Source organism: Lepidochelys kempii, chromosome 1, assembly GCF_965140285.1.
Source record: "Lepidochelys kempii isolate rLepKem1 chromosome 1, rLepKem1.hap1, whole genome shotgun sequence".
Taxonomy (NCBI): Eukaryota; Metazoa; Chordata; order Testudines; family Cheloniidae; genus Lepidochelys; species Lepidochelys kempii.
Window position 1 is genome coordinate 34307857 of NC_136380.1, and position 16884 is coordinate 34324740.

Here is a 16884-nt window from a genome sequence, read left to right on the forward strand (position 1 = left end):
AAGAATTTTAATAGAAGAAAAAGTAAAAGAATCACCTCTGTAAAATCAGGATGGTAAATACCTTACAGGGTAATCAGATTCAAAACATAGAGAATCCCTCTAGGCAAAACCTTAAGTTACAAAAAGACACAAAAACAGGAATCTACATTCCATTCAGCACAGCGTATTTTCTCAGCTATTTAAACAAAACAGAATCCAATGCATATCTAGCTAGATTACTTACTAAGTTCTGAGACTCTATTCCTGTTCTGTTCCCGGCAAAACCATCATACAGTCAGAGAGAGCCTTTATTTCTCCCCGCCCCAGCTTTGAAAATATCTTGTCTCCTCATTGGTCATTTTGGTCAGGTGTCAGCGAGGTTATCCTAGCTTCTTAACCCTTTACAGGTGAAAGGGTTTTTCCTCTGGCCAGGAGGGATTTTAAAGGTGTTTACCCTTCCTTTTATATTTATGACAATTTTGTATAATGTCCTTTGCACAGCTGTAAGCCAAGATTCAAAGTGAATTAATGCAAAACAAACAGGACGTACAGGGAGATGAAGGCATGCATAAGGATTTCAGCAAAGGTTGCATTGAGGCAATGGTATAGAAAGAATTAGTGTTGCAAAAGGGATGATGAGAAGATTTATTGATACGGGATATGTGGGAAGAGAATAAAGGTTCTGAGTCAAGTATGATGGCCAGGGTTATGAACAATGCAGGCAAATAGAGGGTCTTATTTGAGAAAGGAAGTAGTGGAGATGTTGGATTTTGAAAAAAGATTTCTTGACGAAGAGAAGTAATTCTCTTTCCAAAAATATTACACCGAAGGAATTTGAGATGAAACAACTTTACTTGATCAAGACATGCAGAGAGGATTAACAGGGAGTAGTTTTTAGTGGTGTCCAAAGATACACACAAATGAGTTTCTTTAGTTTAGATGTGGTAGTTGAGCTTAAAAATAGAGCTGAAATGACAGAGATGGAGGCACTTAGAAGAAAAAATGGTCAAAATTTTAACTTAATGGGACTTCTTGGATAGAGGGGTCTTGAAGTAAAGGAAGAGTCATGATCAGAAACAGTATGATAGGAGTAGATCTAGCTAATGTTTAACTGGAAGAAATTTGACATAAATGTTGCAATTTTTACATTCAGATATTGACTGCTGAATATTTAATATTACTTATCTGTCTCTTGAGTTTTAATCAGATGTTTAAAAGAGAGATATTTGGACAAAGTGCAGTGGTAGATTTACAAACAATTAAGGTTATATTTTTTTAAAGATCCATAATGGTAGATATCAAGAGGGACAATAGAATAACATCACTGAATGCTCGGACAGGAATGAGGAATGCGTTGATTACCATACTTGACCAGCTTCAGAGATGTCAAAAATCCTTGAATGAATTTCTGGAGGTACAACTTCTTATCTTAATATATAATTTTATAAAAAGGCAATACTTCAGTGCTTAAAACAACAATTATTTTTTTTTTTAAACAGGAAAAGCGTTCAGCATTCCCTAGATTCTATTTCATTGGAGACGATGATTTATTAGAAATCTTGGGACAGTCCACTAATCCTTCAGTAATTCAGTCTCACCTTAAGAAACTTTTTGCTGGTAAACTAAATTAGTATTTTCATAATGCATTAGTTATCATTTGCAAAATGTATTTATTCAGAAGTACAGTCATTTGACCCTGAAGAACCTATTCTAGAAATTGTTTCTTTACTTTCTGTTACCATAACATAGCTTAGAAAAGGAAAGTGTTTTTGATATTTCATCATTTATTTGGCAAAGAAAGAAAAAAATATTTCAAAATATCTCTAACTTGTGAGGGACTTTTTATCTTCATCTATTTAATTATCACAAATATTGTATTGTATGTACAAAAATAATTTATTTAACTTTTTTGACTGTTTCCTAAGTAACTGCTTTTTCAAGAAACAAGTGTTTAAGAATTCTACATTAAATCATCTAGATTGTATTTAATCACTTGCTGAGTTTAATTATGGAGATATTGTTATTTTCTGATTAACAGGCATTAATAGTGTCAGCTTTGATGGGGACTTTAAAAACATAATTGCAATGAAATCTTTAGAAGGAGAAGTTGTGCCTTTTAAAAATAAAATTCTTCTGTCAAATGATGTTGAGGTAAGAGAACCAGGTCCAAATATATTACCAGCAATTGTGGTAAATATGTTTGCTATATGATTTGTGATTTTTTTCCCCTCCCCTTTATATTTTATTTGCCAGGTTTGGTTAAATCGTTTGGCTTTGGAGATGAAGGACACACTGAAACAATTATTGCTTGACTGTGTTACTGCTGGAAGACGTTCACAAGGTTCAATTGATCCATCACTGTTTCCTTCCCAGGTAGTTGGTGACACAATCTCATTTTGATTTAGTCTCAGCATTGAAATATAACGAACTCAATTTCGGAATGATCCTAAGGACAGGTCTGCTTTGGAAGTATATACAGACTTGAAAAATCAGTTGATTTGCTGTATGCCTTGATTTTAGGTAGATAGAAATTACTCAGAATGTGCAATGTTATAAGCATCTGTAGAATAGAACTCTTTGCTCACTTGGGAGATTGATTCAGTGCCCATTTAAATCAACGGGAGTCTTTCCACTGATTTCAATTGATGTTGAATCAGGTCCCTGGCTAATCAGTGATGCAGAAACTGTTTCCTGCTATTGATTCAAAACACCATTATTAGAATAGTATTTGAAGTTCATACATAACTTGGGTAGAAAATGCTAGTGAAAGAGAATGTACTAATGACAGGTTGAAGAAAAATATAATATTAACACTGTTAATCTGAATTTATATTGCTTGAACCAATCCTGACTTAATAAATATTTGCAAATAATATATACATTTTTTTAAATGTAAAAATCATAGACACAGAGAGTTATTATCAATATGACCCTAAGAATGTATATTCATTCAGACTAACCTTTTGTAATGATTTAGGCTGTGATCCTGCTGACTGATATGTGTGGGGAGATCCTTGTGTCCATGTGAAACCCCATTGATGTTAATGGGATCCATGTGAAACCCCACTGATGTTAATGGGGTCCATGTTGGTGCAGCGAGCTGCCTGTGTTGGCTTTTTAGTTGAAATAAATCTTCACTTCATCTGGGTAAACCATTGCAATCTTCTGCCTTCCTTCATCATGCTGAGAGTATGGGAGTGCTGTGCTCCACGGCCTGCCCCTCTCCTTATGTCATTGGTGTTTAACTTTTCCTGCTTTACAGGAAAAGCAAAGAGTGGAATTTTGATGAGAAGAGAGTTCCTATTCCGTGTAACTTATGGAAGTGGAACCTGTAGTTCAGCATGTGTTATGTATGAATCCATTACAACTCGTGTTTCTCAAATGCGGCCACTGTGGCCTCATTCAGCCACCAGGGGCTTTTCTTCCGGCCACAGCCTCCTGGGCTGTGATGGGGTGGGAGAGGGAAAGTAGCGCCCCCTCCCCTTTCCTGTTGCTCCTGGATGGACTGCGTTGGTGTTGGTTGCTGGGGCCACCAGCAGGGGTTTGGCCCTGCCCCTCTCTGGAGTCACTTGGGGCACAATGCTGTAGGAGCAGGCAGCCAGTGAGTTCCCCACCTTCCCAGTGGAGAAGTGGGCTCAGGCTTCGGGCTTCAGCCCTGGGGTAGCAGGGCAACAAGTTCTAGCTGCAGGGTTTCAGGCTACAGCCCTCCATTGTCTCCCCTCACCCCCATCTCCCCTGGCTCCCATTGCCTCCCCTGACCCTCCATCCAGGGCTTAATTTGTTCCCAGGCTTGGCATGGCGGAGTAAGTCTGCTGTGGAAAGTGATACCTGTATGTTTGTTAATATCACTTTTGACAACAGACTTACTAGCTAGCAATAAATAAATTACAATGATTTGGACATGTATATGTGCATATTTATTTGGCTTTCCTAAAGCTAATTAAGTATTTTAGGAAAAAGTATGAGAGTGGCCGCCAGCAAGAGTTGGTGGCCGCACTCTGAGGCCACCAAAAAATTTGTCCTGAGAAACTCCATGCTTTTAGTCGAGGAAGTGCCTGGTTTAATACCCAGTTTTGGCCAAGATATTGATTCTCTGTTCTTCTGATTATTACTGAGCTCCTCACTCTGGGCACGAGTTTCAGAGGGCATTGAAGTTCGGTGTGAATAAGGGGAGAATATTGTACTGGCAGTGAGTAGCTCTCTTTAGCCTCTGGCATATTTTTCGGGAGTGGAATCGAAGGCAAGGAAGGAAAGAGATAGACACTCAGATTTACAAAGTAGTAGTGAAATTGGTGAAACAAATCCATATTGCTTCCTACTCATGAAAAGTTTTTCAGTACTGTGGAGATCTCCCTTAAGCAATGAGTTTGGCTGAAATGTGACAACTCAGACAATAGGCTGCTATAGTGAATGTACAGTAATCGTAATATAGCACCGAAGGCAATAGCTATACTAAATTATTTTGCAGCTGTTTGTTACATTTTAGTAAGTTTTAAATACAATTATATTTGCTCTTGGGGGCACCTTTAGAGTAACTATGTTTTTTTTAAGGGAGAGTGGAGTATTGGCATGATAAAATTTAATACACTAAAAAGATTTATTTAAACAGTAAGCTTTCATGAGAATTTATAAATGAGTGGAAAATCTTTTGTCCTTTTTGGTTACCTATTTCTAAAACTTTACTTTATTCTTTCTGTCAATAGATTCTTTCCTTGGCAGAACAAATTCAGTTCACTGAAGATGTTGAAACTGCTATCAAAGAGCATAACCTGCAGCAGATAGAGTTAGAACTTATGGCTAAACTGGAACATTATACCAGCATAGATACTAGTATGGAAGATCCAGGGAGAGTAGGTATGAAAAATGATCATAAGTGTATAATTCCTTAAAATAAATTTAAGGTGCTAAGCAATCCATTCCTCTGAGCTAGAAATGATATTGAGTGACCTACCAGTAATGGCCAGGTTTGGGATATTTAATATTTTCACAGTGAATGTCCTTTCTTTTCCATGTGTTCATTCTATATTTAACATTATTAGGTAGTTTGAATCTGTTTCCTTTTCAATTTTTATCCATTTCCTTTATCTTGATGTTTTTGTTATTTAATATATTTACTAATAATTTGTCATTACAAAATCTGGTTCTATATCATTGTCTTCATCTACTGATCTCTAACGTTATGTTTCACTGGAACTGGCCAGATATTATTGGATAGACATGGTATCATGTCTACACATTCTCTATAAATCCAGGTGTTTTTTTTCCCCTTAGACTATGATGTTTTATTGGATTTTGGAGTTATTTCTTGACTTAAATATAACATTACAAGCCTATAAAATACCAATATGATGTGCAGATTATAATGTGTACTGTCCATCAATACTTATCCTTGTGCATCTGGTCACTGCTGAATTCTAGATTAAAGTGTATTGGCTGTTAAGCTTTTATCTAGTAACTATATCAACCTCTCATTTGTATGTTGATTGCTTTAGTTTTTTAGCTATTTCAAAAGGAGGCTGGATAGTCATCTGTTTGGGATGGTTTAGACCCAACAAATCCTACATCTTGGTAGGGGGTTAGACTAGATGACCCTTGTGGTCCCGTCAAACCTTATAATTCTATGATTGCAAACAGCAACATAAACTAGTTGAAAGTGGCTAAAGGACAATCTTCTTTATGGTGTTTTTGTGAATAATTGTATTTATTTACAGATTCTGGAATCCTTGAGCTCAAGCTTAAAGCACTGATTCTTGATATTATTCATAACATTGATGTGGTGAAGCAGCTAAATCAAGCCCAGATTAATAGTGTTGGTGACTGGGCTTGGAAAAAACAACTCAGATTCTATCTGAAAGAACAGAAATGTTACATTCAAATGGTAGATGCTGAGCTCCAGTACACTTATGAATATCAGGTATGGGTTTTTTTTATTCTATTTTTGTTGGCTTTCAAATGTGTGTGGTGCTCAGCTTTCAGTTCCGGGATGCAGCTTTACCTCCACAATTGCTTCCACCTGGCTTCCATTTTGTCAGTTGCCATTTTACGATGTTGTTTTGCAGAAAATATTGAAAAATGGTGTAGTAGTGTTTCTTCAATCTTTAGATGCTTCTTAGCTCCAAATACCCACGATACTGAATTCTTGAGTGGATTTATACACCTTTTATATTAAAGTGCAGAGCATAGTATGATTCTTACTTTCTCATTTATGTCAATGCTAGATAAAATGCCAAATGCGGGCAAAATGATAACTTGAAAGAAATTTTGAGATGTATTTAAATTGAATAAAATGTTTTTTTAACAATATGGAACAAATTATGCTCTTGGGTATATGAGGGCAATGTTTGTTGAAGTCTATGAGAGAGAAAATGTAGCAGGTGTTTCCCTTTTTTGAGCCTCTATCTGTGGTTTATAAAGGATTGCATAACACTTCGGCAGTAGTTCTAACAGATTTTGTGAATATAAATCAAAAAATTGAATGGCCCCAAGTGTAGTCCTCAAACTTGGGCAGCTAGTAATCTGGAATTCTGTGTTATCTTTGTTATCTGTGTTATCTTCGTCCAAACTGAGTGAAATGCTAACTTATTGACCTTGTTTCTGTGTATTAATCCATGCAATATATCTTTTGTTTCTACAGGGTAATTCCCCGAAACTTGTTTATACACCATTGACAGATAAGTGCTACTTAACTCTTACTCAGGCTATGAAGATGGGCCTCGGAGGAAATCCTTATGGCCCAGCTGGAACTGGAAAAACAGAATCAGTAAAGGCTTTGGGTGGACTTCTTGGAAGACAAGTTTTAGTTTTTAATTGTGATGAGGTGAATTAATGTACATATTTATATATTTTAGGAGATGAGTATCTATGCAATATGGATTTAAAGAACAATTTAAAAAAAAAGCTTTTAGTGAAATTTAACAGAGTTTTTTTTTATAATCAAATAGAAACGTTAGGCTCTTTGCAATGGCAATAAGACACCTCATAGTGGAACTAGGAAGAAAATCTTCATTGATTTCTTTCATGGTATTTAACATATAAACAATGTTCTTTTATTTTAAGGGCATTGATGTGAAGTCGATGGGACGTATTTTTGTTGGTTTGGTGAAGTGTGGTGCCTGGGGATGTTTTGATGAGTTCAATAGGCTGGAGGAGGCAGTTTTGTCTGCAGTGTCCATGCAAATTCAGACAATTCAGCATGCTTTGAAGAAGCATAGACCTGTATGTGAACTGCTTGGCAAGGAGGTATAGAACAGCATTTTTTTTTTGTTCTTGTTGAAAACTGTTCAGCTATTGTCACTAATATCAAGTGTCTTCTAAAAACCCTGTGAACCCTTGTATTATTAACAAGTATACCAGTTTTAGGTCCAGTATATAAATCCCACATACATAAAGAAGATCTTTGCCCAAAATTTCTAATATTATTTTATAGAGAGACAAGAAGGGTAATATCTTTTATTGGACCAACTTCTGTCGGTGAGTGAGACAAGCTTTTGAGCTACACAAAGCTCTTCTTCAGGTCTGGGAAAGGTACTTAGAATGTCACAGCTAAATACAACATTGAACTGATAGGTTAGCATAAGTAGTTAACACATATTCTAAGCCAAGGTTTCTCAGCCTGTGTGTCTGGACCCAAAATTGGGTTGTCTGAATGTTTCAAAGGGTTGTGTGGCAGCTCCTATGGCTCCTGTCTGACAGGGCTAGGTGGGCTCGCCTCCCTGCTCCAAGCACTGCAACCTCTGGGGTCCCAGCACCACTCAGGTTTGGCCTAGCCCTCATGATGATGGAAGTCCAGGTAGGCCAAATTTGTGTGAATGGCATTGCAATCGTATGAGCCGGGTCACAACTTCACTCACACAAATTTGGTCCAGTCAAGGGATGGGATCAAACTTGAGCAGCGCTGCAACCCCAGAGGTTGCAGTGCCTGGAGTGGAGAGCCAAGCCCAGTCAGCCCCACAGCACAGGAGCTGCAGGAGCTGCCGCTGTTGGCTGAGTGTGGGCAGGATCCAACCATAATCACCCAAGGCAGGGCCGTAACCAGAGTGGGTCAGTCACCCAGGGTGCAAACCCATAGGGGGTGGCTTGGGTCAGCCCCACGCAGCAGGGCTTGGTGAGGCCAGCCCGGCATTGCAGCGCTCAGAGAGGGAGCTCCACCTCCACCCTCTGACTCATCTTAGCGGGTCACCCAGCCTGTTTGGGTTTGGAAGCGCACCCAAGAAAGCTGGGGGGGGGGGCGGGGATGTTACCCCACGTGATTTCCCCACCGCCACGTATCACCTCTAATTGGGGACGCAAATATGTTTGATTGCCCCAGGCACTAAAATGCCTAGTTTTGTCTCTGCCCCAGGGCCTCCACCACCAGACTATTTATTGGGTAATAACAGGCCATAAGAATTTACAAATGGGTCCTGAGCCCAAAAAGATGGAGAACCACTGTTCTAAGGGATCATTCAAGGTGAAATGCCCATTAACAACCCTGTAATCATAGGATAAATTATTGTAATAAGCCATGAATACAGTGTCTTTATTAAGACCATGATTTTTAGTGTGTAGCAAAGTTATGAATTTAAGCTCCCAGGCTTGTCTTTTGAAAATTTTCTTTCTTGAAACCTTTTGTGCAGGGTTTTTTTTGAGAATGAAGACTGACAAGTCAGATATAGAGTGAATGCTTTATGAAGTCTGGCTTGTAGTTGTTTATATACCACACACAAACAAACAACTATAACCAAGACTCGATGGGAACCCCATCCTGAAAGAAATCTTTCCTGAATCCCCTCTTCTGGCCTTCAAACAACCTCCTAGCCTCTCCTACCTCATCATCAGAATCAAGCTCCTCACAGACCAGGACACACCAACTCAAAGTGGCACCAGAGCCTACCAGAATAACAAAAGCAAAAGCTACAGAGATATCTCCACTTCTACAATGATCAACAACCTCCACAACACACCTTTCAAGATCCCATGCCTCATCCAGTGCACTAAATGCCCCAACAACAACTCTTGGTGGAACCAGACAATCACTATACTCTCAGATGAACTGACACAGGAAAATGATAACAAGACAAAACACCATATCACTTGTGGGTAAGCACTCTTTCACAAAGCGATCACTCTGTATCTGACCTATCAGTCCTCATCCTCAAAAGAAACCTGCACACCACCATTAAAAGATGAGTCTGGGAGCTTTGATTCATAGTTTTGCTAAAAGAAAAGGAGTACTTGTGGCACCTTAGAGACTAACCAATTTATTTGAGCATGAGCTTTCGTGAGCTACAGCTCACTTCATCAGATGTTTACCGTGGAAACTGCAGCAGACTTTATATACACACAGAAATCATGAAACAATACCTCCTCCCACCCCACTGTCCTGCTGGTAATAGCTTATCTAAAGTGATCAACAGGTGGGCCATTTCCAGCACAAATCCAGGTTTTCTCACCCTCCACCCCCCCACACAAATTCACTCTCCTGCTGGTGCTAGCCCATCCAAAGTGACAACTCTTTACATAATCAAGTCGGGCTATTTCCTGCATAGATCAAGGTTTTCTCACATCCCCCCCACCCCCATACACACACAAACTCACTCTCCTGCTGGTAATAGCTCATCTAAACTGACCATTCTCCAGGTTTAAATCCAAGTTAAACCAGAACATCTGGGGGGGGGGGGTAGGAAAAAACAAGAGGAAACAGGCTACCTTGCATAATGACTTAGCCACTCCCAGTCTCTATTTAAGCCTAAATTAATAGTATCCAATTTGCAAATGAATTCCAATTCAGCAGTTTCTCGCTGGAGTCTGGATTTGAAGTTTTTTTGTTTTAAGATAGCGACCTTCATGTCTGTGATTGCGTGACCAGAGAGATTGAAGTGTTCTCCGACTGGTTTATGAATGTTATAATTCTTGACATCTGATTTGTGTCCATTTATTCTTTTACGTAGAGACTGTCCAGTTTGACCAATGTACATGGCAGAGGGGCATTGCTGGCACATGATGGCATAGATCACATTGGTGGATGTGCAGGTGAACGAGCCTCTGATAGTGTGGCTGATGTTATTAGGCCCTGTGATGGTGTCCCCTGAATAGATATGTGGGCACAATTGGCAACGGGCTTTGTTGCAAGGATAAGTTCCTGGGTTAGTGGTTCTGTTGTGTGGTATGTGGTTGTTGGTGAGTATTTGCTTCAGGTTGCGGGGCTGTCTGTAGGCAAGGACTGGCCTGTCTCCCAAGACTTGTGAGAGTGTTGGGTCATCCTTTAGGATAGGTTGTAGATCCTTAATAATGCGTTGGAGGGGTTTTAGTTGGGGGCTGAAGGTGACGGCTAGTGGCGTTCTGTTATTTTCTTTGTTAGGCCTGTCCTGTAGTAGGTAACTTCTGGGAACTCTTCTGGCTCTATCAATCTGTTTCTTTACTTCTGCAGGTGGGTATTGTAGTTGTAAGAAAGCTTGACAGAGATCTTGTAGGTGTTTGTCTCTGTCTGAGGGGTTGGAGCAAATGCGGTTGTATCGCAGAGCTTGGCTGTAGACGATGGATCGTGTGGTGTGGTCAGGGTGAAAGCTGGAGGCATGCAGGTAGGAATAGCGGTCAGTAGGTTTACGGTATAGGGTGGTGTTTATGTGGCCATTGTTTATTAGCACTGTAGTGTCCAGGAAGTGGATCTCTTGTGTGGACTGGACCAGGCTGAGGTTGGTGGTGGGATGGAAATTGTTGAAATCATGGTGGAATTCCTCAAGGGCTTCTTTTCCATGGGTCCAGATGATGAAGATGTCATCAATATAGCGCAAGTAGAGTAGGGGCTTTAGGGGACGAGAGCTGAGGAAGCGTTGTTCTAAATCAGCCATAAAAATTTAAAAAAAAATAAAAAAAAAAAGCCATAAAAAAAAACTTGTACAGATACAGACAGACATCATCTTCCTTTCCAAATGCAAACAGATGGACATCGTACCAAAAGGACTGAAGGTCAAAAATCCATTACAATCTACATACCACACAGACTATGCTGACAGCTTGTGCCTCACGCTCTCAAAGAAACTGCGGAATCACCTGATCAAGATCCTCTACAGCAAACAGGGAAAGATTAAGAATGAGCTCTCAAAAATGGATACTCTCATAAAGAACCAACCTTCCACACAAACTTCCTCGTGGCTGGATTTTACTAAAACTAGACAAGCCATTTACAACGCACACTTTGCTTCTCTACAAAAGAAAAAAGACACTAAACTTTCTAAACTACTACATGCTACAAGGGGCCACAGCAATGGTTCCCTCACCCCACCTAGCAATATTGTTAACCTATCCAACTATACTCTCAGCCCAGCAGAAGCAGCTGTTCTATCTCGGGGCCTCTCCTTCTGCCCCTCCACCCCCACGAACATGATACAGTTCTGTGGTGACCTAGAATCCTATTTTCGACGTCTCCGTCTCAAGGAATATTTCCAAAATACCTCTGAACAACATACTAATCCACAGAGGTCTCCCTGCCAACACTACAGAAAGAGGGATTCTAGATGGACTCCTCCTGAAGGTCGAAACAGCAGACTGGACTTCTACATAGAGTGCTTCCGCCGACGTGCACGGGCTGAAATTGTGGAAAAGCAGCATCACTTGCCCCATAACCTCAGCCATGCGGAACGCAATGCCATCCACAGCCTCAGAAACAACTCTGACATCATAATCAAAAAGGCTGACAAAGGAGGTGCTGTTGTCATCATGAATAGGTCGGAATATGAACAAGAGGCTGCTCGGCAGCTCTCCAACACGAGTTTCTACAAGCCATTACCCTATGATCCCACTGAGAGTTACCAAAAGCAACTACAGCATTTGCTCAAGAAACTTCCTGAAAAAGCACAAGATCAAATCCGCACAGACACACCCCTGGAACCCCGACCTGGGATATTCTATCTACTACCCAAGATCCATAAACCTGGAAATCCTGGGCGCCCCATCATCTCAGGCATTGGCACCCTGACAGCAGGATTGTCTGGCTATGTAGACTCCCTCCTCAGGCCCTACGCTACCAGCACTCCCAGCTACCTTCGAGACACCACTGACTTCCTGAGGAAACTTCAATCCATCGGTGATCTTCCTGATAACACCATCCTGGCTACTATGGATGTAGAAGCCCTCTACACCAACATTCCACACAAAGATGGACTACAAGCCGTCAAGAACACTATCCCCGATAATGTCACGGCTAACCTGGTGGCTGAACTTTGTGACTTTGTCCTTACCCATAACTATTTCACATTTGGGGACAATGTATACCTTCAGATCAGCGGCACTGCTATGGGTACCCGCATGGCCCCACAGTATGCCAACATTTTTATGGCTGATTTAGAACAACGCTTCCTCAGCTCTCGTCCCCTAAAGCCCCTACTCTACTTGCGCTATATTGATGACATCTTCATCATCTGGACCCATGGAAAAGAAGCCCTTGAGGAATTCCACCATGATTTCAACAATTTCCATCCCACCACCAACCTCAGCCTGGTCCAGTCCACACAAGAGATCCACTTCCTGGACACTACAGTGCTAATAAACAATGGCCACATAAACACCACCCTATACCGTAAACCTACTGACCGCTATTCCTACCTGCATGCCTCCAGCTTTCACCCTGACCACACCACACGATCCATCGTCTACAGCCAAGCTCTGCGATACAACCGCATTTGCTCCAACCCCTCAGACAGAGACAAACACCTACAAGATCTCTGTCAAGCTTTCTTACAACTACAATACCCACCTGCAGAAGTAAAGAAACAGATTGATAGAGCCAGAAGAGTTCCCAGAAGTTACCTACTACAGGACAGGCCTAACAAAGAAAATAACAGAACGCCACTAGCCGTCACCTTCAGCCCCCAACTAAAACCCCTCCAACGCATTATTAAGGATCTACAACCTATCCTAAAGGATGACCCAACACTCTCACAAGTCTTGGGAGACAGGCCAGTCCTTGCCTACAGACAGCCCCGCAACCTGAAGCAAATACTCACCAACAACCACATACCACACAACAGAACCACTAACCCAGGAACTTATCCTTGCAACAAAGCCCGTTGCCAATTGTGCCCACATATCTATTCAGGGGACACCATCACAGGGCCTAATAACATCAGCCACACTATCAGAGGCTCGTTCACCTGCACATCCACCAATGTGATCTATGCCATCATGTGCCAGCAATGCCCCTCTGCCATGTACATTGGTCAAACTGGACAGTCTCTACGTAAAAGAATAAATGGACACAAATCAGATGTCAAGAATTATAACATTCATAAACCAGTCGGAGAACACTTCAATCTCTCTGGTCACGCAATCACAGACATGAAGGTCGCTATCTTAAAACAAAAAAACTTCAAATCCAGACTCCAGCGAGAAACTGCTGAATTGGAATTCATTTGCAAATTGGATACTATTAATTTAGGCTTAAATAGAGACTGGGAGTGGCTAAGTCATTATGCAAGGTAGCCTGTTTCCTCTTGTTTTTTCCTACCCCCCCCCCCCAGATGTTCTGGTTTAACTTGGATTTAAACCTGGAGAATGGTCAGTTTAGATGAGCTATTACCAGCAGGAGAGTGAGTTTGTGTGTGTATGGGGGTGGGGGGGATGTGAGAAAACCTTGATCTATGCAGGAAATAGCCCGACTTGATTATGTAAAGAGTTGTCACTTTGGATGGGCTAGCACCAGCAGGAGAGTGAATTTGTGTGGGGGGGTGGAGGGTGAGAAAACCTGGATTTGTGCTGGAAATGGCCCACCTGTTGATCACTTTAGATAAGCTATTACCAGCAGGACAGTGGGGTGGGAGGAGGTATTGTTTCATGATTTCTGTGTGTATATAAAGTCTGCTGCAGTTTCCACGGTAAACATCTGATGAAGTGAGCTGTAGCTCACGAAAGCTCATGCTCAAATAAATTGGTTAGTCTCTAAGGTGCCACAAGTACTCCTTTTCTTTTTGCGAATACAGACTAACACGGCTGTTCCTCTGAAACCTGTCATAGTTTTGCTAGACACTAAAAATCATGATCTTAATAAAGACACTGGATTCATGGCTTATTACAACAGTTTGTAACCCACTAACCCTCCTTTTTGTCTTATGACTACTGGGATGTTAACAGGCCATTTCACCTTGAATGACCCCTTAGCACATAATCCATCTGTTTGATCATGTATTTAGCTGTGACACTCTGAGGGCTTGTCTACACTACCTGCTGGATCGGCGGGCAGCAATCGATTGAGCGGGGGGTCGATTTATCACGTCTAGACACGATAAATCAACCGCTGAGTGCTCTCCCGTTGACTCTGGTTCTCCACCAGAATGAGAAGTGTAAGCGGAGTTGACGAGAGAGCATGAGCTGTCGACTTACCGCAGTGAAAGCACCACGGTAAGTAGATCTAAGTACATCGACTTTAGCTAACTATTCACGTACCTGAAGTTACATATCGTAGATCGACCCCGTGCGGTAGTGTGGACAAACCCTGAGTAACTTTCCCAGACCTGAGGAAGAGCTCTTGAAAGCTTGTCTCTCTCAACCAACAGAAGTTGGTCCAATAAAAGATATAACCTCACCCACCGTATCTCTCTACTATCCTGGGACTGACATGGCAATACCACCACAGCATACAGTGGTATTTTATAGTGTTCTAAGTACATGAGTTATTTCATAACTAAGGACATAGAGATGAAAATACTATCTTTATGATAATATATTGATTTTAATGCCAGGTTGAAATGGATCACAATTCTGGAATTTTCATCACTATGAATCCTGCTGGAAAAGGTTATGGAGGAAGACAAAAACTGCCTGATAACCTCAAACAGCTTTTTAGGCCAGTTGCTATGACTCGTCCAGACAATGAACTCATTGCGGAAGTTATTCTGTATTCAGAAGGTTTTAAAGATGCTAAAACACTTGGCAGAAAGTTGGTGGCTATTTTTAATCTAGCCAGGTAAGCACATTCTGTTCCATTAATCATATTTCTGTCAATATATATCTTTTGTCTTTTGTGAAGTGTAGTACTTCCCCATCATGTTATGTCACTGTACCTTCCTTCCATTTCAGTCCATTCAATACCAAACCTTGACAAGATTGCTATAGAAATCTTTTAAACATTGTTCCTGTATGTTTACTGTGATTTTTATGAAATGGACACTCCAGAAATCACCCTCATAAAGCTATATACCATAAGCAACATAGAGTTGCTGTCTCATGCCTATAGTCTCCTTAAGGTGTTTTACATTGAACAAGAATATCTTGTATTTGAATGCTACCAAACACAGTTCTCCAAAATTAGTAATATGTAAATCTGTAAGAACAAAACATAGGTTGAATTTTATTGAGATGCACTGCTTTATATGTAAGTAATGTAAGAATACAGGAACTCCAGTTATAATCCCAAGATGGGAAAATACTGCTTTCTTAAGACCCTGACTGTTTCCTTCCTTTCTTTTGGCATCTTGAATATAAATGCAATTTTCTCTTTAATAGGTAATAAAAGTATTAAAATAAATATTTTTCAAGTTCATATATGATACTTTTATTAATTTGTCTCTGCCACACACACACACTTTGATTTGCTTTTTTCTTCTTCATCTTCCGATTTGTTTGTCTGAATGGGAACACATGGTTATTTTCCTGAGTGTGCAGTGCCTCCATAAAAATCATGCACTTGTGATTTTTGGGGGAGTAGCTGACATCCAAATAACCACAGTTGCACTTTTTCGTTTGTGTGTATATCGCAAAAACCAAGGGAGGGAACTATTAGAGGTCCTATTTTTTTAAAAAATATTATTATTATCTAGCTTTTGAAGAAACTGCTTCTCTGAAAGTTTGGAAACATGCAACTTCATGTGTATCTATCTCTGAAGTTCAAGAAAAATGGTACTGCATCTGGACATTATATTATTTTCTAATGGCTCTGGTTTTCAGAAAAATGTATAATGTCAATTCCTCAATGATCAGCTACAAGTACTGGAGTTGCAGCTGTTACAACCTGTTACAATATTAATATTTTAAAAACATAGGGAGCTTTTGACACCCCAGCAACATTATGATTGGGGCTTAAGAGCACTGAAGACTGCTCTGAGAGGATGTGGCAATCTCCTTCGTCACCTGAAGAAAAATGGAATGAAGGAAAAAAGTAAGCTTGGGTTGGTTCGCTTTTGATCAATCAAGATGTTATATTGAAATAAATATCTACAGCCTTCTTGTTCATTCAAGTACCAGGTGATATGCCCTGGAATTGTAGGAAGCTAGACTATTCAAAAGGATAATCCTCTGTGAAAGCCCTTTCTAATCAAAGCTTTCCCAAATAAAAATAAATAACTAAATAACCCACAGAAACTCAGTGCACATAATTTGCGGAGTTGAAAAGTTGAAGAGAGAGCTCTTGCAAATGAAATCTTAATTACTCTTGGGCTACCATATCTGATTCCGACTGAATATTGCTAACCAGAGCACAAATACAGGATGGAATTTTATGGGATGGGAATGTTGTGTATTTTAAAAAAGTGTGTTTGAGTGGGTGGTGATTTTCTCTCTTTGGGAGAGTTGGGAGCAGAGGTTTAGTGTGGATGAGGAGTTTAAATGTTTGGGACATGAATATTCCTTCTTTGATGCTTTAAGAAATGACAGATCTGCTCTGACTGTTCCTGGGATTATCAGAGACAACCCTTGTTTTCCCATTAGATATAAAAAGCAAATAGCAAACAAACAACTTATAATCAACTTCAGGAATTAATTCATCTGTCAGTTGAAAACACACCGACAACATATTTTAGGGTATATCCCCTTCAAAGTTCCTTCTTAGCTGACTACTATCCAGTCAGGATAGAGACTCCCTGCATATTAGGACATCTAGAAATTCCCATAGTATATACTCAAGTCTGACATGCATTATCATTTTCAAGAACCCAG

General features: G+C 40.2%; 1 protein-coding gene across 7 annotated transcripts in view; it reads left to right on the forward strand.

Moving 5' to 3' along the window:
* The window catches only part of DYNC2H1 (dynein cytoplasmic 2 heavy chain 1), a 403248-nt gene that overhangs the window by 51508 nt on the left and 334856 nt on the right, over positions 1–16884 (forward strand). For all 7 annotated transcript variants that reach the window (XM_073338445.2, XM_073338455.2, XM_073338435.2 and 4 more), the window contains exons 27-36: positions 1261–1393; positions 1479–1596; positions 2018–2130; positions 2233–2352; positions 4683–4833; positions 5691–5893; positions 6614–6796; positions 7036–7218; positions 14694–14917; positions 15993–16108. In XM_073338445.2, the coding sequence (XP_073194546.1) occupies positions 1261–1393; positions 1479–1596; positions 2018–2130; positions 2233–2352; positions 4683–4833; positions 5691–5893; positions 6614–6796; positions 7036–7218; positions 14694–14917; positions 15993–16108 (1544 nt within the window). The remainder of the gene's footprint in view (positions 1–1260; positions 1394–1478; positions 1597–2017; positions 2131–2232; positions 2353–4682; positions 4834–5690; positions 5894–6613; positions 6797–7035; positions 7219–14693; positions 14918–15992; positions 16109–16884) is intronic.